Here is a 24,285-nt window from a genome sequence, read left to right as displayed (position 1 = left end):
AGGGCAGAGGAGGAACTGAGTGATCGAGGGCAAGTGTGTAAGCTAGTAACTGGTTTGGGTTTACTTATCTTAAAATCTTTGTTTACTCAAAACCTTCCTGCTGGGTAGTCTAAATTAACGTAATTTTCTTCCTATGTGCATATCAGGGGTTTGGCAAGAGAAAGCATTTGAAAACAATCTCCCCCAGCTCAAGACAGATTCGGCCCAGGCACTGATAGCTGCCCAGCCCCACCCCCAGGCCCAGCCCCATGCAGCTGCTGTTCACAATGGTCAGGATGAGGGAGCAGAGAAGAGCGGTGGAGGCAGACAGTGGGGCTTCTGGAGTCAGAATGCCTGGGTTTGACCTGGCTCTACCACGTATTGGTTGTGTGGCCTTGGGTAAGTCCCTTTACCTCTCTGAACTTCATTTTCCTCATCTGTAAAGGGTGGAGAAAAAAGAGCATCCACCTCCCAGTTCTCGTTCTACTCCTTGAGCTCACACCTTCTAGGTTCTCAGCGCCTCGCTGGGTGCCACAACCCGTGTGCTGAGCACTAGCTGTGGTGCGTCATTGTTCAAGAATCTGATGTTACTGGACTCTCTCAAGAGCCCGTGAACCAGGCAGAATGGGGTGTATTCCCATTTTACAGATAGGATGCCTAAGGCCAAGGACCTTCCTTCATGGGTCAAACAACAAATAGGCAGCAGAACCACAAGGTCCCTCAGGAGACAAGCCCAAATCTGAGCTTCCAATTTAGGTTCACCGCACGCCATCTACTGGCCAAGGCAAGGAAATGGCCTGGGACACGAGAAAATGCACAGCTGCCCAGAGGATGGACCTCATTCAGGAAGGACTTTCAGGCACAGTCTTCCTGTGCTGCCAATAATCAGATAATCAAAGGGTATCATTCTCTCTTTATCCCTGCCATAGCTGAGATGGTCCAGGTAACTGAGACTCAAGGACACCACCTCCCACATTTTTCAGTTTGGAAAACTGAGGTCTGACTATGTGCCAGGCAATGAATGTGTGACTGTATGCCCCATGCCCCATGCAGCAAAGGCAGATGAGGACTTCCCGCAACAGCTGGCGGTGTTGGCTTGCTATCTGGCTGTTTCAAGGGCAAGGGGGCTGGTCAGAGAGGGAAGTCTTTTGGGTCCTACTTACCATGGTGGTTGATATGGTCTCTGTGGTGATGGAGGGAGTAGTTGTTATGAACTCCTTCCCACCTAGGGCAGTCCCATCAACCTGTGGCCAGAGGAGGAGTTGTTAGAGAGGGAGAGAGTGCCGGGTACACCTGCAGCATCTCTCGCCTGGGCTCTGGGCATTCCCAGTTACAAAGTGACAGGTGGTGTGAGCAGACATGCACCTGGGGAGGGGGGATGTCCACACACAGACCAAACTACAAAGGGGCCTCACAGGTCCTCCAGTTCATTTCAATCACCTCATTCGACAAAGGAAAAATAATCCCAGATAATTTGATAAACTCTATGCAAAGCTCAATACATGTATTCTTTGACCTAGTGATCCCATTACTAGGAATACACCCTTTGGAGACAGACTTTGAACACTTTGCCAAGAAGTCAGAACAAAAAAGTTCACTGGAGCACTCAATATTAACTGCAAAAGACAAAAACATTCCCATTGATGGGAGATAAATGTGTGATAAATTAGGATCCACTCCTATGTGGGAATAAGAAGAGGAAAATGGGACCAAGAAGAGGAAAATGGGACCATATATGCCAACAAGGAGACAAAACGATCTCTTTTGGTAAAAAATTTAAATATCTAGAGATGTAAGTACATATGTTAATATACACATACATGTTTTTCTGGGAGGAATCACAAGAAAGTTTTCATTTTGTTCTGTTTGAATTTCATAACTGTGAATATTTTGTTATTTTGTTTTGATGTCAATAAGGGTAACTGAGCTGTAGAATTTGGGGCCATTTTTAGTTTTCTTTATATTTCTTTGTATAAAAACAAAACCAATACACATTACTAAAACAAAGCAGGCCAGAAAGGGAGCAGGTGGCCCGGGGTTACACAGCTTCTCAGAACTCAAGAGTCTTGATGGCTGCGTTCGCTGCCTCGTAAACCTCTATGCACATTATAAAAGTAGGAGAAAAAATTCTGGAAATGACAGAGTTGCTCACGTTGTGTAGGTTTACATCTTACTTTAGTTCTTGAGACAACGACTGTTCTCCAGGGCAAGAGAGCCCCTCGAACTGCAGTTCCTCTGGCCAGAAAGAACCATGAGGGCATCTATCAAACCCTCAGCCTCGATTTTCAAAGCTTAAAAACCACAAAAGGAACTTACAAAATGCACTGTAAGTAATCCACCTGTCTCTATTTATGACTGCTTTCTCTGGGGTACTGAGTCTATTTCGTCTCGCTAAGACAAATGACTTTTTATTTTTTTTTCTTCTAGTTTGTTCATTTTGTCAATCTGATGTGGAACCACCATGCACAAAAAAACTGGCCCAACATAAGTTGTTTTGACTAAAGCTGAATTGGGATCTCTCTCCTCTCCCAAAGCAGCCCCTGGGATAGCTCAAGAAATCTCTCCAACTCTTTCAAGCAATCTGAAAGCCATGGTCTAATCCACTAACTGCTAGTCTTTATAACACTCCCAGGAGGATGAGGGAGACGTGATCATCCCCATTTCATAGATGGGAAAACTGAGGCTTTAAGAACTGTAGTCTGCCCAGGACAAGAACCGTCCCATCACCTGACCCCAGAGTTCAGGGAGGACAATTAAGCTCAGAAGAGCATCAGGGTTAAAATGGTGGCTCTTGGGGAGCCAAGGTAGCAAGGGTTGGCTAAGGGGCTTGGCCATGGTGGGAACTCCACCCTCAAATGCCCAATACCTATGCTCAGAGCACGTTGGAAGGCCCAGGTTACCTGGGTGGTGTCCACAGTGGTGACTCTAGTCTGTAGTACAGCCTCTGGCTCGATCTTCTTCCTGATGGCCAGGCTGCTGACAGTCATGGTTTCTGTTTTCACCGGCTGTAGGGAAATGAGGGAAGAACACTCTGTATCTCAAGCCCTGGCATGACTCCTGCCCACAGGCGACGGTGATGTAGGGTCAGCAGGTTATCTTCCACCCCTGCAGCTGGCCAAGTCTCTGGAGGAGAACACAGGCCAGGGCAAAAGAGGCATGATGTGATGTCACAGACAACAGCCTAAGAGGACAGCCAGAACCATCCATGACCCGGCAACCATGCAACCTGCATGCTGGTTTTCAGGCTACCATTAGGAGAACGTGTACCACTCAGTCAAATATGCTCTGTGCCGGGCCCGACACCAGGCCTTTTCCTATGTACGTAATCCTGAATGACTTCAGTGGTCATGCCACCACCTCCCAGCTGCTATATTTGAATTGTTCTTTAGAACAGGAGTCACACACCTGGAGGCCCAGGGGGCCAGGAAGGAGATGTAAACAAGTGAAGTGGGTGTGCTGAGGTCTGAGGTGAACTGGAGAGCACAGACGGTCCACACAGGTTTGGTGAACTGTGGCCATGGCCTCTGAGTGACTGATCATCTGATTTTTTTAATGATATAAAAAAATCCCTGGATTTTATATTCAATGCCCTGATTTTTAAATCAAGCTCAAAGAAAACACATTCCTAGCCAGATGTGGCCCAGGGCCACCAGTTTACAACCTCTATTCCAGAAGTCTGAAGTTAAATGATCAGTTTCTTCTGAGTCTTCCATCAGACCTAGTTCATGGCTATACACACAGCAGGTAATTAACATATGTGAATGAATGAACGAAAGCCAGCTTGTCATCTGCTGGGGAGGGTGGTAAGAGGGGATTCTTCCAGATGGTTTTAATCCTGAGATCTAGCCATTCATTCAAGTAATCATTATTAGCGCCTGGTACGTGCAGGCTTAGTGGAGCTGCCATGGGGTAGGACAGCAGAGCCATCAGCCACTAACCTGACTACTTGTGACAATGCTGGGAGCAGAAGCATCGCAGAGCAAGAAGGCTGAGCAGGGAGCAATACTTGTGCCCCCGGGGGGCAGGAAAGCATTTGCTAGTTAAGTGCTATCTGAACTTGGTCCTGGACCATGACAAGTTTCCAAGGCAAAGAAGTTTGCAAGGCCGAGGAAGGAAGGAAAAACCTTCTCCAGAGGGTACAACATGGTGTGAAAGCCCACAGTGAATGAGCTCGTACGTCAATGCCTGGAACATGGGGGAAAGGAGAGGTGGTGGGAGGGAGCTGGGGCTGGAGATGAAACAGCAAAGGAGTAACGCGAACAGAGATCCTCTGAGGGAAGGACCCAGAGCAGAGAGGCCAGGACACAGTCTATCCCTGAGTCCCTCTCAGCGATGATGTTTTCTCTTCTCTAAGAGTTTCCACTGCTACCTCGAGACCCCAGGCCCCCTGGGAGAGGAGCCCCTGTTGAGGATTAGGAAAAACCATCTGACTTTCAGGGCAGGCCTTGGGCGCCCCCTTGAGTTCACACGCACATGGTCCCTGCAGGTGCCATGCAACATGGGTGGGGGAGGAGTCGAGTAGCACCAGACTGCCTGTCATCACCCGACCTCAGGCAAGCGAAGGGGTCACGGGGTTAAAGTGACAGGAGCGCAGGTTAGGGGTAAACCGAGCTGCCAAACATGCGAGCACAGAACCATGCTGTTCTGCGGAGGGGCGGTCATGCAACATGAAATAAAGCTTCGGGCTGGCGGCTCAAATCTTCTCACACGTGGCCCAGGGCCCTCTGAACATGCAGCGCCCGGTGGGCCCGCGTCCCGATGATGCTCCACTGTACCTCGAACTGGGGCATATCCGGGGTGGAGCAGGCCCCTCGATCCAGGCTGTCCTCGAATCCCCCAGACTCGTCATCCTGGCTGGGGCCCCCTTTGTTGAGATCCCGGGAGAACACCAGGCCCTCGGTTTCTGAGTCGCTTTTGTCTCGGTCGAGCTCAGGCAGGCTGCGGGAGAAGTCGTCGAAGGCGCTGCCGTGGTAGTCACCAATGACCGTGAAGTCGACCTCGGCCTCCAGGCTGGACGTGGAGCTGACCGTGATGCTGGAGCACTTACGCTCAATGGCCAGGTGGTTGTCCTTCAGGAACACCGCGTCCCTCTCCTGGTCCTGGTCCTCGTCTCCCGTGTCACTCTCTGGGGCCCTGGGACGTGGTGGTTTGATTTTCTCCTCGGAGCCCTCCCTCAGCCCTGCTCTCTATGGCCAGATAAAATCAAAGGAATAGGGGTATGGGGTGGGGAAGAGGAGAGAGAGAGAGAGAGAAATCAAGATGGTGAATGACAGAAGAAATCTTGGGGCCCTTCGATGCCCCAAATGGAAGAGCAGGTCAGGAAAAGAAAAACACCCCCGGAAATGTTCCTTGACATCATTAAAAGCTTTAAAAAAAAAAAAGAAAGAAAGAAAGAAAACTACTTAAGAGTGAGAACGCTCCTTTCCAAGGGTCTCCCGCTGATGGCAAAAGCAAGTACAAAGCAAACATCCTGCCAGTTGGTCCTGGACAGGAAGCCCCATCCAAGGTTTGGATCTGGGAGCTTATCAGAAGCGGCACTGTGCACAAGGCAGGGATGGGACCCCAAGCCCATCCGTGCAGGGGGATATTGAGAGACAAAAACCAAGGAGGGAGACCCAGGGATGCAGGGACATCCAGGATGGGGAGGCAGAGAGGCTGGAGCCAAGAGCTTTGAGGAACAAAGAGAAAGCCAACACAGTTTGTCAATTCCACTGAGTCTCTGTAGGGGGTGTCAGCATCGTCTAGAGAGGGGGACCATGTGCAGTAATTCCTGGGAGCTGGGTGCTACATTGCTTCAACCCTGAGCCCCATGAGTGGACCGGCGGGCAGGCCACAGACTGGAGGTTCTGGTCCCATCAGTGTAATTGACAACAGCAGGCCAAGGATGTGCTGGAGGGGAACCAGCAACTCTTGTCCGACATACATACCTCTCAACTGGCCTGTCAGGGATTAAACATCACACACATTTTTGGCTGTTTGATGACACTCTTTTTAAGACCAATCTAACACCCATCAAATATTTTTAAAGTACTTGGCTTCAGGTTCTAGAGACTCAGAGTGCTTGGAGATTTCACTTGCTAGCGAAGCCTCCAGTCAGCCAGTTTCTGGGAGGTTGAGGGGTGTGAGGACACATTCCAGACAAGCCAGAGTTGAGCTGTCACAAGAGGCGCTGCCAGAGCAGGTGGGAACGAAGGCAGCGATGCACCCTGGCCAGGCGAGGATGACCGGGTCATCAGGGCACCGAGGGGCTGCAGAGACCTGAGGGCCTGAGGGGCTGGCGAATCTCAGGTGTGCCCCCTTTCCCGGGGGGTTGGCTGCTAAGCTGGTGACGTGCTTCTCTTGCCTGACCGCATCTCCAGGTGTATTCTGGATTAGAGAAGATAGTTAGTCTTAAGGAGGCAGGAAGGAACTTGGCACTGGGACCAAGAGGGAACCAGAAGTGAAGGATGGAAATCTCTGGACTGTCAGCTTCCCCAGGGCAGGAGCACCAGGGAAGGGAAAGGATGAAGGAAGATCGTCGGACAAGCCAAGCAAAACGGTAGGAACCCAGCAGGTGGGGGCAGCAAGGCAAAGCAAGTGTGTAGTTTGCTGGCGGTGGTGCCACCTTCTCCACCGGGGCTGTGTGACCCTCCGGGCACCAGGTCACATGGAAAGCCGAGGGTCTTTGTGGCTAAGCTAACATGGGTCAAGCAGATGAACCCTTCATTCTGCCTGGGCTACACTCAGGCTTGTTTAGGGAAAAGAACTCATAGGGATGGACAAGCAGCCTCTGATCGCAGAAATGACGAGGGCCACGGAAACATGCTTCTAAAGAGCTACGCGGCATGCGGTCAGCTCCCCCGGCTGGGGGGCAGCGGTGGGGGTGGGGGCTCACGTGGCCAGTTCCCCCAGTAGCTTCCTCCAGTGGAGCTTCGCAGCCTGTACTGGCAGACACGAGCTCGACGTCCAGGCATCCTTCCCGGGGGGCTGTGGTAGAAATGCCCTCCCTGAAGTGTTTGGTAGCTGGCAGCATCACTGAGGAATGTGTGGCTTTGAGGACAGCAAAGTCCCCTGGGGGCTGGAACTGGACAAATCCCAGGTCTAAAAGCTTATTCCGCTGCTGCTCGACCTGCCCCGCGGAGGCTTCTGAAGACAACTCATTTGCAAAGGCTCTGGTTTCACCCTGACTTGCCCTGCGAGTTTCTGCTCCATGGGTCTCAAAGATACGAATTTTGTTGGCCACTGAGGTCTTGCTAATATCTTCCAGGGAGCCCTCTTGACCCCCATGCTGGAAAGAGGTCATCTCTTTTTGCTTCCCTGAAGGAAACACTAACCCCTCGACTTCTTCAGGGACAACTCTGGGCTTTCTGCTGGCGACAGGAGGGGCCCTGCGCTCACCTCCGTCCGATGTCACAACCAGCTCTACTCGGTCCTTAGGCTCCGGGCTCTCTTTAGAAGGATGGGTATGTTTGAGAAATAGAGGAGCCTGTTCTCCAAAGGAGTCCCTGAGCTGCAAAGGCTCCCCTGACCCATGAGGGGCTGGGCTTGGAGAAGCTTCCTCTGGAGACATCTGAGCCGCAAAGGGACAAGGGGACGCTGGGAGGGGGGTGATCACCTCCATCTGAAGAAATGCTGGGGCCTTGCTGTCTTCCATTGCAGATTCTACTGTTTGGGGGTGAACTGGTCCCCTCTCTTTGGACAGGAAATTGCCTCTGTCTGGCTTCGCTGGCTTCCTGACATCGTTAGGAGGGATGGCCCACGGAAGGGCACAGGCTTGGGGGTTCGGACACATGCCCCCTCCTCTGTGAGGTGAGTGGTTCTTCCATCCTCCTGGAGGACTTTTCTCAGCCTTTCCCATCAAGTCTCCACTCCTGTGGGCCTCTCCCTCTGCAGTTACTGAGGGGGCTGGGTGGGTAAATTCTCCCTCCACCCTGCACTGGGCTTCTTCCCAGTCCCCAGCCGACATCAGTGCTGGAGAAGGGCCCTTTCCAAGCTGCTTGACAAAGGCCTCCAGGTCATCTGGTCTCCCGCGGTCCCCTGCCCCTTCCTCTGCAGCAGCTGAGGGGGCCTCACCCTCTGGGTCCTTGTCCCTGTCAGCAGCGGCTGCAGAGCCCAGTAGGCCGGAGGAGCTGGGCTCTGGGCTCTCTGTGAGCTCCTCCCAGAGCTTCAGGCTGGGCTCACGTCCAGGTGGGGCATCCAGGTGCTCTTCTCTCTCCTCCAGGGGTGGAAGGAGGACTTGGTCTTCAGAATCTTTCTCCTCGTTGTTTAAATAGAAGCTCCTCTCCACAAAGGAAGTATCGGTTTCATCGCTCGAGTCGGCTCTGGCCTCGGTGTGAGCTGGGTCCAACAGAAATGACCGGAGTCCTCCTGTGTCAGAGGCCGGAGAAGGGACATCCGTCTCCGCTGGTCTGGTCCCTGGGGCAGCGGGTCTCCCGCAAGTCTGGGACTCCTCCAGCTCCTGCCTCTGCTCCGTCTGGCCCTCCAGCTGACCACTGGAGACCCGGTGCTTCCTGATGGTCGCCTCCCCAGGGTTCGCCCTGAACTGGAAGCCTTCCAAGAGCTTTTCGGCCAGCGTGCTGCCTGCAGCCAGAGAAGCCCCTCCTGGGCCTTCCCTGACCCAGGTGCCTTCCTCCCACACTGACTCGAAGTCCTCCGGGCTTGCGATCATTCTTCCTTGTCGCTGGGTGTTTGCTCTTCTGGCTCCTACTATCTCTTCTGTGGCCACTTCAACTCTGAACTTGTCCACCAGGATGTCTACCTTGGAGAGTCTGCCATCAGCAAGGATGTCTGCGAGGCCTGCCTCACCTTCTTCCTGCTGCGTGGTGGTCACTTTTAGGAGACTGAGTTCTTCTGGCCTAATGTACTCTCTTTCTATCAATACCCAATGCTCTGAACCCTGTGTTTCAATTGGAGCAAGAAAAGTTAACATGAAATGTCAGGCACCTGAAGAATGGGTCACTTTTTCCCTCTGCAAGAAGGGACCAATTTACCACCAAAGGTCAACTTGTCCCCAGAACCAGCTGGAGAGAGGAAGGCATGACAATGCTGGTCAGCCTCATCAAGGCTACTCTTCCCATCAAGGGACCCAACAAATTATCTACTGACTCCCCTCAATCACCACCCTAACGTGGTAAAGTGGGATGGGGGGTCCCATGCCCTCCCCATGTTAAGCATGGGGACTTGGAGATGCAGGGATGGTCCAGGACTCCTCCTCTTCCTCTCTTAATAATAAAACTGCCAGAGTCAGAGAGGAAAGTAGCTTACATCACATGGAATCTTTGACTGCTAGAGACAAAAGAACTCCTAAGGCATCCTCCAGTCCATTCTCCTCATTGTGCAAATGGGTAGACTGAGGCCAACAGAAGTCAGTATCTTACCCAAGGTCACAGTCAGTTGATGGTTGAGTCAGGAAAAGAATGCCTGACATCCCTGCTGACCTACCTCACTACCTATGGAATATGGGTCCCAACTGTGATCTAATGTCAAGTTGAGGGGAAGCACTGAGTTAAGTTACACAGGCCACAGCCTGAAACTGGACCTTTCTGCAAGAGCTAATTGGAAGGAAAGAGATTAGAACAAAAATACCAAGCAGTGAGGTTAGGGCCAGTCACCAAATGGTTTAACAGCTTCAACTCTGCAGGGTTCATTCCCAAAGAAACAAATGCCAAGGCCTGTCCTTGGAGAATTCTAACAAAATCCACAGGAAGAGTGGAAAAGAACTGGCCATAACACATTATGGAAGGAAAAGATCTAAAGATCCAAGCATCCTCATTGGTCAAAAGCACCAACAGTACAGCACTGTCAAACCATCGACAAAACAGCCCTCCACCTCCCCTAGAGTCCTCCAAACGGCACTTAGGAGGAAAGGATGGGCTTCTAGAATCATTAGAAAAGCAAGAAGGCCATTGGGATTTTAATCTTCTTGCAACCACAGAACACTTTCTTCCCACAAAGTCTTAATAGAATTCCAATAAGTAACACAAATACAGGGCTGCCCTGTTGAATTTGGAGGCCTGGGCTGCCCTAGTGCCCTGAAGTGCCTCCCTCCTTTGAAACCAAGGCTCTGACTCCTGGTACAGATGTGGAAACTGAGGCCTGGGGAAGGTAAGCACCAAGGTCAGAGAGCGAACCAGCCGCAAAGGCAGGCCTAGAACTCAGTCTCGACTCCAAGTACTGGGAAAAACTCCACACTTAAGATGGGCTAAAATTGCCCCCGACAACAGGAGAGGGCAGGTTTCCATAATCTTGGGCTTCAATTCAGGCTATGACTTGGTGAGGAGTCTGTCAGATCCCAGAAGATCTGAAGGATTCTGAAGGATCAAGGGAGCGTAAACCCCCTGACCTCTACTCCCCCCGCTCCATTTTAGCAAAATCGCCATGACTGTCAGGGAATCAAACCGCATTAAGAGAATCTTGCCAACAGGAAAGAGAGCTAAAAGGAAACGGGAGGGCACAGACAAAGTCTGGGCTTCTGAGATTTTACTTCAGGTTGTTAAGCCTTTGGGACAATAGCACTTGAACCACCCCAGGTAGAAGAGCTTCAAGAGCCGGAAAACCCTCTTTTCTCCTCTTCTCAGGAAGCAGGTGCCTTTAGCCACACCCATATCAGCCTGGACTGACATCATCAGCCTGGCAATGATGGCCAAATACAGTCCATGAGACCCCTTCTGGAACATTCCTGCCGCAAGTCTAACTAGAAACTAGTTTCTAGAAACTAGAAGCGTAAAACTAGGTTGAGTGGGGTGGGAGCTGGCACAGAACAGAAAGATTCTACAGGGAGGAAAAAAGAACATGTACTTATATTTAGTTACTACTTGCCAGGCAATGCCAGCCCTTTGTCTAAGTTACTAAATGTAAGCCAAATGGCGACCTGTGAAGGTGGTCCTGTTACCCGTATTTCAGAAGGGGAAACTGAGGCTCCCAGAGAGAAGAGGCTCTGCTTTTAACAAGCAAAAATCCTGAAGAGAAAAAAGGAGTGAACAAAAAGAGGAAAGCTCTGGCCCTCTGACCTGATTCACAGGGTGGATGATGTCAGGGTAGCCCCTGCCCGGCCATTCTTGAGCCCCCTGCTGTCAGCTGGGGCCATCGCAACAAGACAGGCCACAAAACAGAGAAGCTAGGAGCAGGAGAGGAGCTAATTCTATTCCTACACAAGCTGACAGGAAGAAAATCTCCAGCCAGGAAGTTCTGCTGACTATGAGCTGTTCAGGGACCACTTGGAGCTCTGGGTCACATTTGGGGGCCTGCTCTTTACAGGAGACCCCCAAAGGTGGGGGGTCCAGGATGAGGAGCCCTCTAGAAACAGTGCCCTGGGAGGTGCTGAAGAAAGTGGGAGTGGTGGGATGGGGGGATGCTCAACTCTGAAGGGCCTTCCTGAAGAAGGATGCAGTGTAGATCCGCGGGCGCCAGGTTGGGGAGAGAGTCCCACAGGTAGGTGACTCTGAAGGGCAGGCTATAATTCAATATGGAAACGTCCCAATGGATGACTGAAGACAAAATGGGCTGCTGTTAAAAACAGCGAGAGCCCCCCTGTGGAAGGGGCTGGATGGACAATTTTCAGGGATGCTGGTGAGGGGCGCATGTTGAGCCCTACCTCATCCCTCAAGTAGGGCCCCCCCACCCTCAAGGACAAGATAACCTGTCCTTGGCTCTATGAGCACGTCTGTGCTCCAAGGCACCACAGCTTCCCTAACCTCGTGATGCTGTTGACTTCTGTCCAACTTCTCTTGGAGAGAGTGCTCCTAGTTTTGTTTTTATTTTTACATTAAGGAAAACTTCAGAGCAGAAATGGGATTTATGTTTTACCACTTATGTAGCTGACTCACGTCTCTCTTATAGTTTCAGCACATTTCTAGCAGCTACAGAATCTTTCTCCAGGAACAGAGAAAGGTATACACCCTCACACACCCTATGCCAACAGACGAGGGTCAGACATCAGGGAGAAGGAAGTTTCACCCAGATGATCAGTCAGTCTCTTCCAACCCTGAAGTCCCAGAAGACAGGGAGGATGCAGCCCCCACCCCTGGGCTTGGATTCCACCTGGCACCCAGGGCAGGGCCAGCACAGGGAGTTCCGAGAGCCCTCGACCTGCTGCAGTCCTAGGCACAGAAGCAATGTCCTCCTCATTTAGAATGCTTGCCTGACCAGCATCTCTATAACCCCAAGGATGCTCCTTGGAGAAAGACGCCCACTTCTGCCTGCCTGGAGACCCAGAGAGACCCAAGCTCCAAGGGGAGTTTATAGAAGATGGAGGCAGGGGGTGGATGGGTGGCCATCCCCCAGTGAGCAACTGCTAGACCTCACTCAGACTTCTGAATAGAGACAAGACCTCAGGGCAGAAGGCATCTAGGAGCCATGACCACTGATCCCAAGTCAGAGCCTGCCTCTAGGTCACCTGCCTCATTGTGGCCTGAGGGGAGATCATTTCTGCCTCTCCTTTTTAAACCAGAAACAACTCGAGCTGTCCTGTCTTCCTTGAATGGTTTCAGTTCTGTCCTTCCTGAGAAAACACGTATGAGGGAGGGGCTGGCCCTTTATGGATCCCTGGGACAGGGGACGCTGACTTGTGGACAGCCCAATGGACAACATGGGCTACCCCCTGGTTCCATCTGCATGGCAGAGTCTCGTCCACCCGCCTCAGCCCAGAGAAAGGGTTTTCTAAAGACTATTAGGATAGTTCTGGTGGGCAGGGAGGTGACGACAGTAACCTCAGGAGATGCTGCGAGGCTTTTCTGAGTGAACACTTCCAAGCCTGTGGCCGTCCCAGGCTCAGGCGCCAAGTCCTGCTGAGAGGTGTCCTGGGTCCTCTGGGACTGCAGGGGAAGCCCAGGGCCAGAGGAGATGGGAAGAGGGAGGAAGGGAAGGAGAGACAGAAAGGGAGAGAGAGCAAGCAGGAGAGACACAGACACACAGAGTCCGTAAACAGCCCAGCTTTGTAAATCCCGCGTCCTTGGGTTTGTGGATCAGGTCAAGAAGGAGCCACGCAGCGGGGGCTGTGGGGCGAGACGGAAAGGGACTTCCCCACAGAGCCATTCAGGGAGGTCAGCCAGCACCTGACCTTGGGCCTTTCCTCAGCACCTGCCCACTCTTATTCAAGAAGTGTGTAGCTGTATCACTTGGACTCTGAGTCCCAGTCTTCCCCGGGTGTCTTTGGTTTAGGCAATGGTTTAATCCTGAGGTTTGGGTCTCAGCCCCTTTTTAAAATGAAAACCTGGGTATGGCAAATGGAAACTCTTCCTTATAGTTTGGGTTCCCCATTCTACCACCTTCTCCTTGGCCCAGATGAGGCCCAGCAATGTATGAAAAGCTACGAGGAATTCTGACACCCTTGCAGGATCTCCCCCAAGGGCCCATATTTGGATCAAGGATTCTAGTTACCATCAGCAATGGCGCCATGACTGTTCAGCACCTCCCAGTTCAGAAAGTGCTTTTATACATTGTTTCACTCGACCTTCCCAACAACGCCCTGGAGTGGCAATCTTAGTCCCCTTTAAGACAGGCTGACTAGGCAAGTAAGGCTCAGAGAGGTGTCCAGTCCTTGGCTATGGCTCTTCCTCATCGCCCAAATCTTCAAGGGCCTCTAAATGCCAGTGGGACCTGTAAGCCAGTTAAATGGTCCAGCGCTCCATGATGAGCTCCTGGCCAGACTTCTCTCCAGTAATGGACTACACGTCTTCAGGGGCAGTGAGAGGATGAGAGGTGGAACAGTGGCCACCTTTGACAAAACTCATCTTCTAGCAGTCCCAGCTATCACCAGCAGGTGGGGCAGCCCCAAGCCGGGCCATTCTGGGCACCTCAACTCTCCAGAGCCTGCCCAGCTCTCCAGGGCTCAGCATTCCCTTCTCAGCTGGAGTCCCACCCTTTCCAAAGCCTCTGCATCCACCTCACCCACTTTAGGACTGAAGAGAGGCCACTCTGGTCAAGCGTCTCTCTGGGCAGGAGGAGGGGGATGTGTAACTGAATCTCTAGATCAGCCCCTATGGCCCGGTCCAGGGTCTTCAGGGTCTTGATTGTGCCAGGGATTAACCACAGAAGCCCTCAGTGGGTGAAGGATTTGCCCTCCTTCCATGGCACCAGCCTTAAAGGCCCCCCAAAAGCATCCCTCACTTTGTGAATCACCAGCCTGGGAGCTACCACAGCAGCCTCGCATGTCGAGGCCACGGGAGTGCTGACTCTCAAATGCTCGCTTACTAGATCACGGCTGCATCACCAAGTTTCAAAGCTTTAGAGGGCAGCACACGCACAACTGACTCTTCGCATGATTTAGTCTTGCTCCCAGGCAGCTGTGATTTAATAGCAAATATGACGACCTGGGACATAAGAAAATCAGGTTCGGGCCCCTCTTCTATCAGCCAGGACACTGATCAAGTCCTTCCCCTTCCTAAGCTTCTGTGCCATATCTGTAAAATGATGACCTTGAACCAAGTGGGTTCCCAAGGTCCTTCCAACTTTATAAAGGATTCTGATTTGAAATTAACCTTCTGTGTGAGAGTCCCAAGACTCTCAAACTGAGGCAAGAAGTAACTCATATTGAGCATCTAGGCCCTCAGCCCCTCCATGCTGTATCTCATTGGGCACTCATAACATTCCTAGGAGTAGACACTTTTATCATCTCTACCTAATGGAGGCCCAGACAGGATTAGTAATACGCTCGAGGCATCCAGCTAGCAGGCAGAGGAGCCAGAACTCAGAGCCAGGCACTGAAGTCTAGACCTCAAACGGGTTTGAGACCAGTAAGCAGCAGCACTAGAGAGAAAACACCTGAGTATAAACAGGGTAAACAGTGCCAAGATTTAGCAGTGCTAAAATTAGCAGCTTGGCATTACAAATACAGGAATACTCAAGATCCTATCTTTCTCTTTTTCAACTGAGAAAACACCCCATGCTTTCCACTCTGAAAGGTCATGTGGGATCCTTTTCGGAAGAAACAGGAGCAGCTCTGACTTCCCTGGAGGGTCTCTTCACCTCCTGTGGGCTCTGAGGACCCTTCCAGGAAGGAACACTCCTCCCTTCTCTGTTTTCACAATAGGCACGAAATGTTCTTGTCACTGAACAAAACTACCAGGATTCTTAAAATTTAGTGTGTGTGAGAATCACCTGGGGCAATTGTTTAAAATGCTGGTTCCAGGGCTCAGTAAGTCTGATCTGGGTGGGGCCCCGGAACCTGCTTTTCTAACCAGCGCCCCATCCCCAATATAGTCTGGCTGATGGAAGGGGAATACACCAAGCTACCATGATTCTTTAGAGTTTTCAAGGTGATCCCTGGGGCCTAGGATTCCAAGACTGAGTGATTTCAGCTTACCCCACCGCCCCCTCCCCATCACCACCTTATGCAGCAAGTGGGAGGTGGGGAGCATGTAGGTGTGGAGAGTAAAAGTAAGTCGGTACCTAGCAACCTTCCCCGCTGTCTTTACTCGAGACCCCAGTTGAGGGGTTCAGGGTGAGACCTACCTCGTTGGCTTTCTCAGGGGTGCCTTTGGGGGAGGGGGAGGCGGGCGAGGAGGGCAGCCTGCGCTCCCGCTCCCAGTCTCGATCCCGGTGGATCAGTTTGCTGTTGGGTTCCTTCAAGGTCCTCTTGAGCTCATTGATGCTCGCCTGATGCTTCAGCAAGACGTCCTCTGGCTTGTCTAAGAACTAGGGGTACATAGAGAGGACAGTCAGGTGTCACAGGAACAGCTCCATAAAGGGGATGCAAAGTGTGGTGAAGATGGTAATGCTCCCCATCCCTTGCCAAGCTCCTGGACTTAGAATACCTAAGTTAACCCAAATCCCACAGGTCTGGGTAAGTTCCCTTCGGTGCTGTGAGCCCCATCTTTGTCAGGCACAGAGGTGATGTCCCTCTGATTACAACCGAGACACAGGGAGAACTCACCAATCCTGTTTACTGGGCTGCTCTCGCCCACCCCCTGGTTTCTACCTCTAGTCAAGACTTGGACCACTGTGCTTAGCAGGGTCCCCAGTTTAGACCCTCCTAGCCCAACAGGTGCCATTGCTCAGGCCCTGCAGGGCCCTTCTAAAGCCAGGGACATCCAGGAAAATGTGCTCTGCCTCCACACCCGGGGCCAGGGAAAGATTACATTCAGCCTTCTCTGCTGTGAGCCACTACTTTCTTAATCACCCAGCATCTTCCAGATCCCTTGTGGGTACAAACTCCTGAAGGGCAGGCAGGGTGAGACACAGCCAGACAGAAAAACCAGGATTCTATGGGGTGTTCAGGAAGATTAGAATTAGAGACCAGGAAGAAGAGGGGTAAGTCCCAAGGCTGGGCACAAGAACTGAGCCAGGTATAGCTGTAGTCATAGGTGTGACCCCCATTAAACCACCAAGTCTGAGCTCTGGTGGGTACAGTATGAGAGTAATCTGCCCTTAGGTCAAGTGAGGACCAGCCTTTGCACAGGAGCCAGCAGTGGTGGGCCTACTTTGGGGGCAGGGCAGGTGGGCCGGCAGCCCAAGGACCCTGATCCACAAGGCTGTTTGAGGATTCATGTCCTCAAATTGAGGACAAAAAATAGACAATCTCTGTTCGTTATAAAGTCAGATCAGTGATTCTGGAACAACTACCTGGAAGGCAAGCTTGCCCTTGGACAAGGCTAGAATCTTCCTCTGGGCTCATGTCTGGCATCCAAAGATCAACCATGCTTGACTCCTAAGTTACCTCGGGAAGGACCCCGATGCCACTGAACTCTTCTTTCCCTCTGGACACCTGTCTGTGTCTCCTGCATCCCTTCCTGAGTGGAGCTGCCGCAGGACAACGTCTGTCTGAGAAGTCAACCCTGATAGAATTTGCATGGGGGGGGGTGGGTTTGGGCTGCCATGGACCCAAGACGTGGCTGGTGACCTTCCCTCCAGAACGTGCCGCACTGGCTCTGTGGGCACCGTGTTCCCGAAGGCTGGAGGGAGCCGTGGAGCCCTGGGACCCTTGAAGGTTAAGGGCCTGGGGGAAACCTAGTCCAGCTGCCTTGCTGTGCAGACAGGGGTCTGGGGCCTGAGGGAGCCTTCCCAAGACTCAAAGAGTTAGTGGAAGAACTGGGGTTGAAACCCACATCTCGAGACTCCAAGGCCAGGCCCGTTTTACACCCCAGCCCCTGGCCTTGCCCTCAGCAGCCCAAGAATAGACCCACTTCTCTTGCAGTTAAGGTTCAAAAGAAGAGTTGGAGACTATGTGAAGGGAAGAAGTGGTTAACACAGGAGGCAGAAGCTGAGAGAAGCAACAGATGGGAGGAGGAAAAGGAGGAGGGGAAAGAAAGAGAGGAGGCTTTCCTGACAGAGCTGGAGACACAGAGGCCCCACCCAAGGGAGGTGCACCAGGAGTCTGAGAATCCAGCCGTGCTCTGGGGCTCCTCCCTCCCCACACCACCCTCCCCACATCTGGTTGCCAATAGATACAAAGAAGCTTAAGTGGGACACAGGTGACACAGATGAGGTGGAGACATGGCCAGACAGTGGTATGGGGAGGAGAGGAGTCTAAGGAAGGGTTTGGGGTGGAGGGGGTGGGGTGGGAATGAGCTCAATGAAAACACAGAATGGCCTGGAAGAACTGGGGAACACAGGTGGGATGGTCAGCAGGTGGGAAGCAAGCATGGAGTGGAGGGGAGAGGTGGAGTATGAAGCTGGGTGGAGGAAGGGAAGGGTGTGGAGGGAGGGGCAAATGGATGGTTGTGAGTGTGGAATCCACTGATGAACTGAACATGGGGAGGGGTGATGGTGGGTGGGATTGGGTGAGGGAGGAGTATGGCTAGGAAGCTGAGATGGTGCTGGGATATGACCCTGGGATGGACGGCAGGGTGGTGACAGTGAGCTGGGGAATGAACAGGGGGGTGGGCAGGGACGGGCCCCATGCAGTACCTCCTGCTTGTGTCGCGGCGTGGTTTCCTGCTCCGGCTAGCGGGATGTGGGAGGAGGAAAAGGAACCAGCAGGGTCAGTAGAGCAAACGGATTAGAGATACAGCAACTGGCCTGCTCCAGCAGGTAGCCCAGAGCACTCTGGGAAGCTGGGTGGGCCACCAGCAGGGCAGCGAGGTAGTCAGAAGGTGCGGGGCGTGAAGCCAGGAGCCCAGGAAGGCGAAGAAGGGGGCGGGAGGGCTGGAGGCAAAGCGGGCAGTCACACTCAGCAGATGGGACCCAAGCGTCTGGAGAGTCGTGCAGTCAGCGTGTGTGTTCAGGGGCCTGTGCTCCTGAGGTGGGACTGCACCATGGAAACACCCATGTGTGCATGTGCAGGCTGTTTGCACGTCTAGGCGCATCACCCCAGGGGAGAGCGGAGCATACCTCAGTAAGTGTGCATCTGAGGCCGTGCGGGCCTGTGTGAGCACGTGCACAGGTACGTGGGAAGTGGTGGGGGGCAGCAGCAGGGGACACACTTGAACATCACCTTTGTGAGGGCCTGCAAGGACACTATCATACTCTGGGGACAAAGGGGGCTGTGCAGATCCAGATCATAGCCAAAGGGGCAAATTAGGAGTGAGCAAGAGGAGGCCAGAGTCCACCAACGGATGGAGTGACCTTCGAGGAAAGCAAAAGGAGGGGAAAGGAACAGGGTGGCAGCATGCCCCACCCCCACCTGGGGAGTCCAGGTTCTGAGCATGGCCCAAGGGCAAGGCCCTGTCCACAGTGCACTGCACAGCAGAGTGCTTGGCCACAGCTGGGGGCACCTGAAGGCCAAGGCTGAGCCTAGATCCAGGATCAGCCTCCTGACCCCCAGGTCAGAGGGTACAAGAAAACCAGGCTCGTACCTTTAGATCCTTGATCTTGGTGGGGGTCCTGACTTCTCCCTCCTCAGCCTCTGACCGCCGCCCCCCAGACTCGCCATCCTCCTCCCGCTTGTCACTGTCAGGTCCTGCGTCGTGGTTCTCACTGACAGAGGCTGGGCGGGAGAACTCTGCTGGAGTGGGCAGAGATGGCCGGGCAGCCATGTGAGTCATCTCCCAGGCGCAGGGAAAGGGAGCCAGCCCACTATCTGCCCAACCATGCCTGGAGTGGAGCAGACACTTCCACAACCCTGACACGTTGGGGATAAGGCACCAGTCCCCAGAAGAAGGAAGTGGCCTTCCCCTCGTCACTCGGATGGTGAGAGGCAGAGTTGCCACCAGCCCCAAGCCCCGTCCTAATTTCTACAGCACTAGAGCCTGGGTTCAAATCTCAAATCCATCTCTTCTTGGCTGTGTGACCTTGGGTAGATTACACAACCTCTCTGGGCCTCAGCTGCCTCATCTACAAACAGTACCTACTTCAGACAATTGAGAGAAGGAACAAATAAGCTAATGTGTCTAAGAGAAGAAGTGGCGGGCACAGAGTGAGCCAATTCCACCAGTGCTGGCTCACAAATGTTGCTGGTTTTGTGGTGGTGGTTGTAGCAGGTACTTGCCTGACCATTATTTTGCAATACATGGATATTATAAGATTAGCTTTCATTACTGAGAGCTAAAGTCTTAAGGTTTGCAAATGATTTGCATTTTTTATAAATAGAATTCAAAGGGATCCCTGCAATGACATCTTTCTCACTCCCTGGCATTCCAGAGCCCTTTTCTGAGTAGGAAGGAAAGGGATGGAATTATATAGACTTTACATCAGACACTGGGCAAAACCCAGACTATGCCCATGGATTGTGTCTCAGTGGAAAAAAATGGCTGGAAAATACTGACTTAAAATGACCAGAGCACAGATTTTTTTTTAAAGAATAATTATCCTTTTACTCATATACATTCACTTGGCAAACTGCCCATTTATGCATATAATTTCATTCGCTACACACAATACTCCATGTCGATGGCTGGGATGGGAATTACTATCCCCATTTTACAAAGGATAAATTGAGACCTCGAGGGGGAAAGGCCCCAGTGGTAACGTTTCCGTGAATCAGGACAAGGACTCAGGCCTCCTGGACGATGAGCTTCGCCTGCTCTGGGCCCATCTTTGCTGCCCTGCACAATGTGGGCCTCGTTTAGCCCCTGGAATAATTATGGAAGCTGCAGGGTGGACAGAGGGACAGGTTCTCCTTCCCCTTTGCTTAAATCTCAGCTCTCAGCCCTTTGCCTACTCAGGGGGAATAGGGAGCCTCTTCGCCCCAAATGGATCCCTGCAAAACTGCCTGCCCTCAGAACACAGCGAGGGAGTCCTGGGACAGGTCTCAGCTCCTTACTATAGGAAAAGCATCAGACTCTCCTGATCACTTGGCAAACTCCTAGGTATCCTTCAAGATCCTGTCAGTTGTTACCCTCTCTGCAAAGCCCTTTTTGTCCCTCCTAGACAGAATTAAACCCTCTTTCCTCAGGGCTGCTCTGTATTCTGTACACAATTCTCCCATTGCTTGAATCACACTGAATGCTGACAAAACCTACTATTCGGTGAGCTTCTCAAAGGAAAGGGCCATACTCACTCTAAAAACCATACTCAGAACCTAACACAAGGCCTGGCACATGTCTGACACTCAGAAAGTATTTGTTGCTTTGCCTGGAGGCTGGCCCCAATGTGTTCTGGGAGCATCCACTGGTCCCCTACTCAAGGCCCTTCCGCCTACCTTCAAGCTACCATCTACAAACCTAAAAGCAATAATAACTTATTATTGGTCCTACAATTTATTAAAGTCCTACTATGTGCCAGGAACTGTTTTGGGTATTGCAGAGGCATTACTTGTTGCGTTCTCCCTGTAACACCATGAAGTAGGTATTATTTATTTTGCAGAAGAGGAAATAGGCACAGGGGACTTAAGTTGCCCAAGGCCTCCCATTCTTCAGGTATTTATGAACCACTTCCCGTGTTCCCATGGGGAGCACCTGGTAAGTGTCAACAGGTTGAGATCTGAACTCAGATCTGCCTAACTCTGAATCTCCCCTCTGCCCCATGTAGCTTCTGAACGTCTCCTATAAACTCGTGTGCACATCCTGGTTCTGACGCAGGTGGTCTGCAAACCACATTTTGAGAAGCCCTGGTCTGTTTGATACAGGGCTACGCAGGGCCAATTCTCATTGATAGCAAGAGCACCTGTCAACTCAGCAGAAATGGGGACAGGGGAGAGTGCCACGGGGTGAGATGTCAATCAGCCCAGAGCCCAGTGGAAGCCCAAAATGGACTAAGGACAACTCCTCCGCCTCCGGTCAGGGAAGGCATCACCAGCTCCACACTGCAGTCACAATCGACCACTCTCCAGTATGGTGACAAGCTGTGAATTGCTAAGCTTCTTGGGCAGGGGGCCCAGAAAACCATATGGCTGAACCTGGGACCCCAAAAAGTCACAACTCAGGAAGGTTGTGAGAAGTCCAGAGAGTGACAGTGTCACATCCCAGGGGGAGTGATGCTGTAGGTTGGACCAACCTGAGAGTCACCAGGTGCAGCAGTGGTCTCAGCCACCATGACTGGTGCAAATCAATTGTGATGTGTCCACACATTCAGTGCTCATTCTACATTGCCCAGCATGCCCCTACTTCCCTCTAAACAACACTCGTCCCTCCACCTCCAGTTTGGGGCGTACCTCCATCAAGGCTGCGGGACATGGTGTACCGTTTGCTGGAGGAACGCTCAAAGAAGGGCGCGGGCCGGTCGATGAGGGCGCTGGCCTGGCGGGTCTGTGCCTGGGTCCTCCCACTATACCGGAACTTGGAGCCCATCACCAAGAAGCCCTTGGGTGGGGGCTCAGGGGACACCAGCCTGCAGTGGAGGGATGGAGTGAGGAAGGAGGATCAGACCTGGAATGCCAGGTCCAAGGCTGGGCCACAGCTGGCTTTTCCATCCCGCTGTCCCACCAGCTACAACAACTCTAAGGAGTCCAGAAGGGGAGAGACCTGGGGGAAAAGGAGGGGGAGGGCCTTCCTAGAGTTCCTACTAGCTCCTCCTACCGACAAAACCCAGACATCACTCACATCCACCCATAGCTTCTGCCCTAGCCCCAGTCACCCCACCCCAGCAACAGGCTCACCGGAAGAACGTGTGGTGCTCGATGCAGACCTTCCACAGTCTCTTGGCCGACCGGTGATTTGGGAGCTTAAAGCCAATCGTGCTCTCAAACTGCTCGTACTGCAAAACCAGGCAGGGTTGGTTAGAAGCAAGGCCTAGACTCACTCTCGCCACCAGTCCATCCTTTCTGAACCTCTTCTTAGGCCTGTGTGACTCTGGCCTGTTTGATCATTTATTCATGTATTTAGTCAACCAGGTGTATTAAGCCCTCACTCTGTGACAGACACACTGTGGTGACCAAGATAGAAGATTCAGTGGGGAAGTGGGGGCTCTGATAATAAATGAGTAAACAAGCTCATCTCAGATACTGATAAGGGCACGAAGGGAATAAACAAAGATGTGTGATGTGGCAGAGAATGCCTGAGCAGGCGCCGGGGTCATCAGGGGATGCCCTCTGAACAGGTGATCTTTGAGCAGACTGCTGAAGGATGGGAAAGGAATCAAAGCTACATAAGAAGGCAGGGCAGAGGATTTCAGGTTGAGGGAACATCAAATGCAAAGGGCTTAGGGCAGGAAGGAGCTTGTTTATTCAAGGATCTCAGAGAAGGCCAAAGGAGCTGGAGCACATGCATGTGGGGCAGAGACGTAGGGGTGAGGCGGGTGGCCAGAGTTAGGACTTGAGCCCAAGAGCTAAAGAGAGCTCCTGAAAGGTTTAAATGAAGAGTGGGAGTTGGGTGGTTTGACGTGATCTGATGGAAGGACATAGAAGCTCTTTTTAGCAGCTAGGGTGCCTGGGATGACAATGGAGGCAGGGAGACCAGCAAGAAGGACATTATAGGGACGCAGGGGAGAGATGGAGGCTGGTGCTGTGGTCAGAGGGACAGAAGCAGATGGGTTCCTATTTATTCCAGCGGTAGAACCAAATGGACATTTTGATGGGTGGGATGTGGAGGGTGGATGTATTCATGTTTGCATGTGTGTGTAGTCGTGTGTCCGTGTGTATCTCTGTATGTGCACACACCTGAGTACTACATGTAATCAAATACAGGGACATGGACAAGAATTCACTGATCTGTGTAATATATGTGGTTATCTATATACATACACTCTAGTGTGTGTAAGTGTGTGCATATGCACAGGCACGTACCTAAAGTGTGAAGTCTACGCAGAGAACCCCAGCAAAAGAGGGCTGTCTCCCCACCCAGCACTCAGCTCTCCATCCATGTAGCCTGGGTCAGAAGAAACCCCAGGCCCAGCTGCCAGGGTCTGCTCCAGTCTAGTCCATTCCAGTGAGGAGGAGGGGTCCCCAAGGCAGGCTCACCTCCCCAGGCCGGATCTTGATGTAGAAGTTACTCCTCTTGTACGAGATCTTGAGAATCTTCGGCCATGCGAAGCGGTTGATTCTCAGCCGGTCCCGGTAGATAAGCAGGCCGTTGGCACAGACTCCTAACATGATGTCGATGCCCTCAGAGTCCTGTGTGAAAAGGGGCCATGGAATGATGGCCTGAGGTCCATGCCCGGGGGGCAGCCTGCCACCCACCCTGAGACCTGTCTCTGAGCTCTGCGTGTAATGAGCCCTCGGGAGCAGGGTTTGAGCGTCCATGCTGGAGGCCCTCTGACTGTTCCCTCACAGAGCCAGCCAGCCATTCATTCTCTTTGTCATTTATTCACCCTCACTTGTCTGCTTATTGTCTCGTTGTCAATCACTCGATCATTTGTTCCCCCTGCAAACAGTCAGTGGTACATATGCAGCACTAGGCCATGTGCGAGGGCCTAGTCAGAAGTAAGTTAGGGCCTAGGCCTTTCCCTAGTGATGCTCCCAATCTAGTTGCGGCACAGGCAGGTTCAGAAATAAATACAAGGAGAAAAGAATAAAGGTCATGGGAAAATAAAGGGTTATGGAACTTCAAAGAATAAGAAATGAGACGAGAAATGGCTTCAGGTTGGAGGTAACAGAGGGTCTGGCACACTGAGGCCTCAGGGGCACCCCCGCCCCAGACACTAGGGGAACTCTGGCCCCAGTGGTACCTTGGCATGGTGCAGGTCTACTCCGTACATAGAAAGCTTCTTGGCATTCTCCAGGAAATGGATTTCTGCTTCTCCTGGGGTCATGCCCCTAAGGGAAAGAAAGGGATTACTGATGTCTGTGGAAAAGGCCCAGGCCTGAGTCTTGCCAGTGGAAGGTGGCCGCGATTGGAACCTGTGATCCTAGGGAGGCAAGCATTCTGGAGTGGGCCTGCGGCCGGGCCTCACCAGTCCCTTCCCACTGGTCTCAGTGCAGGACGGTGCACCCCCAGCCCCTCTTCGGTCCACTGCACCCTCATCTCCTGCCAAAGCTCAGGTCCAGTCTTACTTCCTCCAGGAAGCATTCAAGGGCTCAGCTGGGAGTCAGGATTTTTGCCTCATTCTGCTACTGGGTTAAGTGTGAGCTATAAATTG

The 24,285-nt window shown here is 52.3% G+C and overlaps 1 protein-coding gene across 16 annotated transcripts in view; it reads right to left on the bottom strand.

Annotated features, from left to right (window-relative positions):
* Window positions 1-24,285, bottom strand: part of EPB41L1 (erythrocyte membrane protein band 4.1 like 1) — a 124,660-nt gene that overhangs the window by 15,780 nt on the left and 84,595 nt on the right. For 9 of the 16 annotated variants that reach the window (XM_045520976.2, XM_074347227.1, XM_074347225.1 and 6 more), the window contains 10 exons: window positions 23,875-23,962; window positions 23,168-23,320; window positions 21,869-21,966; window positions 21,425-21,600; window positions 18,690-18,838; window positions 17,803-17,838; window positions 15,409-15,591; window positions 4,755-5,165; window positions 2,880-2,984; window positions 1,143-1,223 (listed from right to left, as the gene is read on the bottom strand). In XM_045520976.2, the coding sequence (XP_045376932.2) occupies window positions 1,143-1,223; window positions 2,880-2,984; window positions 4,755-5,165; window positions 15,409-15,591; window positions 17,803-17,838; window positions 18,690-18,838; window positions 21,425-21,600; window positions 21,869-21,966; window positions 23,168-23,320; window positions 23,875-23,962 (1,480 nt within the window). Of the gene's footprint in view, window positions 1-1,142; window positions 1,224-2,879; window positions 2,985-4,754; window positions 5,166-6,237; window positions 6,346-6,853; window positions 8,855-12,665; window positions 12,771-15,408; window positions 15,592-17,802; window positions 17,839-18,689; window positions 18,839-21,424; window positions 21,601-21,868; window positions 21,967-23,167; window positions 23,321-23,874; window positions 23,963-24,285 lie in introns of all 16 variants that reach the window. The other 7 variants (XM_074347238.1, XM_074347232.1, XM_074347234.1 and 4 more) reach the window with 7 other exon arrangements.

Source organism: Camelus bactrianus, chromosome 19 (assembly GCF_048773025.1).
Source record: "Camelus bactrianus isolate YW-2024 breed Bactrian camel chromosome 19, ASM4877302v1, whole genome shotgun sequence".
Classification (NCBI taxonomy): Eukaryota; Metazoa; Chordata; class Mammalia; order Artiodactyla; family Camelidae; genus Camelus; species Camelus bactrianus.
The sequence above is the reverse complement of the archived record's forward strand: the minus strand, read 5'-3'. Positions and strand labels throughout refer to the sequence as shown.